The sequence below is a fragment of the Plasmodium cynomolgi genome (assembly GCF_000321355.1).
Source record: "Plasmodium cynomolgi strain B DNA, scaffold: 1218, whole genome shotgun sequence".
NCBI lineage: Eukaryota > Apicomplexa > Aconoidasida > Haemosporida > Plasmodiidae > Plasmodium > Plasmodium cynomolgi.
The window spans coordinates 1-1245 of record NW_004193209.1 but is presented as its reverse complement, the minus strand read 5'-3'; the positions used below and the strand labels follow the sequence as shown (position 1 = coordinate 1245).

Genomic DNA, 1245 nt, shown 5'->3' with positions numbered 1-1245 from the left:
GTTCATTTCCATCAAAAAATATTTCATTTCTTTCATCACCATACAAATTGTCGTATATTCCTCTTCTATTTCCGAATAAACCCAAATTTACCCTTCTTCTAAGAGGGGTAAACTAGTACAACAGGGAGAAAAAAAATATATAATATTATGTGCATCTAATATGTGAATATAATATGATTATTTTTATGCAATTTTTATTATACATTTGAATAAAATATTCTTTATACCTTATATAATAAAGCTAATGCGGAAGATACTACACCCACGGTAGAAAGAGCTGTTGTAGTTGACCGCCTACTACCTGTGCTATTAGATTCATTAGCCAAGGTATCAAGTTTTTCGCGTACAAGAGGTGATATATAAATATTTGGAATTTTTTCAATAACTTCCTTTGAACGTAAAATTTCATCTTTATATTTATCATAAGGTATTCTTGAACGCGAAGAGCTATCATGAATTTCATTATGATCTCCCGTTGGAAGTTCTAATTTATCTGTAATTGGACTAGGATCATTCCCTTGATTGAATGATGTTTGTATACCTTTAGGAATATTAACATCTTGATTTAATTCACTTTCTGGAACTATACAAGTAGTAGAATAATTCCTTTCTAAATCCTCTATGTATGGTATAACATATATTTTTTTGTAGAATTTTTCCCTAAGAAATGAATCATATGTATACTTAAATACATTTAACATGCTACACGTGTTTTTTCTCTTTAGATAATCATTATTATAATAATAATTATTATTAGCGCAATATTTATTATGCAATAGTTTATATATATAAATGCATTCACATATATACTTTTGCAATTTATCATTAAATTTATCATCTGAATCATCCAACGCCTTTTTTATAATATCTATATTATGTTGAAAAATATCCAAGAATATCATGTTCAATGGGTCTAAAAAATTATCGTAATAATCATAATAAAAACAATTAACTTTTCTGTTGTACGTACACAATTTACTATAATTATCATAAAAAACTGGAGTAATAATATCTGCTTCAATACCAAGCTTTTTTAATGAACTATATATCCAATAGTATAAAACAATACAATCCTCCTTACTAGGATTGTAACGCTCATATTCATAATTATAACACCCTAAATTTCTCACAAGTTTCATACAAAATTCTTTGCGTTCACTATCTCTGTTACCATCAATTTTTAAAACTCGATTGCAAACATTTTCATAGTTACTGGTAAAAGCATATTTATAATTATCCACAGGG

General features: G+C 26.9%; 1 protein-coding gene across 1 annotated transcript; it reads right to left on the bottom strand.

Annotated features, from left to right (window-relative positions):
• Positions 1–222: 222 nt before the first annotated feature.
• Positions 223–1212, bottom strand: PCYB_007240 (hypothetical protein; the record flags this gene model as incomplete). Its single annotated transcript, XM_004228145.1, has 1 exon — positions 223–1212. A coding segment is annotated over exon 1 (915 nt), but the record flags the coding sequence as incomplete, so codon positions are not given.
• Positions 1213–1245: the final 33 nt, after the last annotated feature.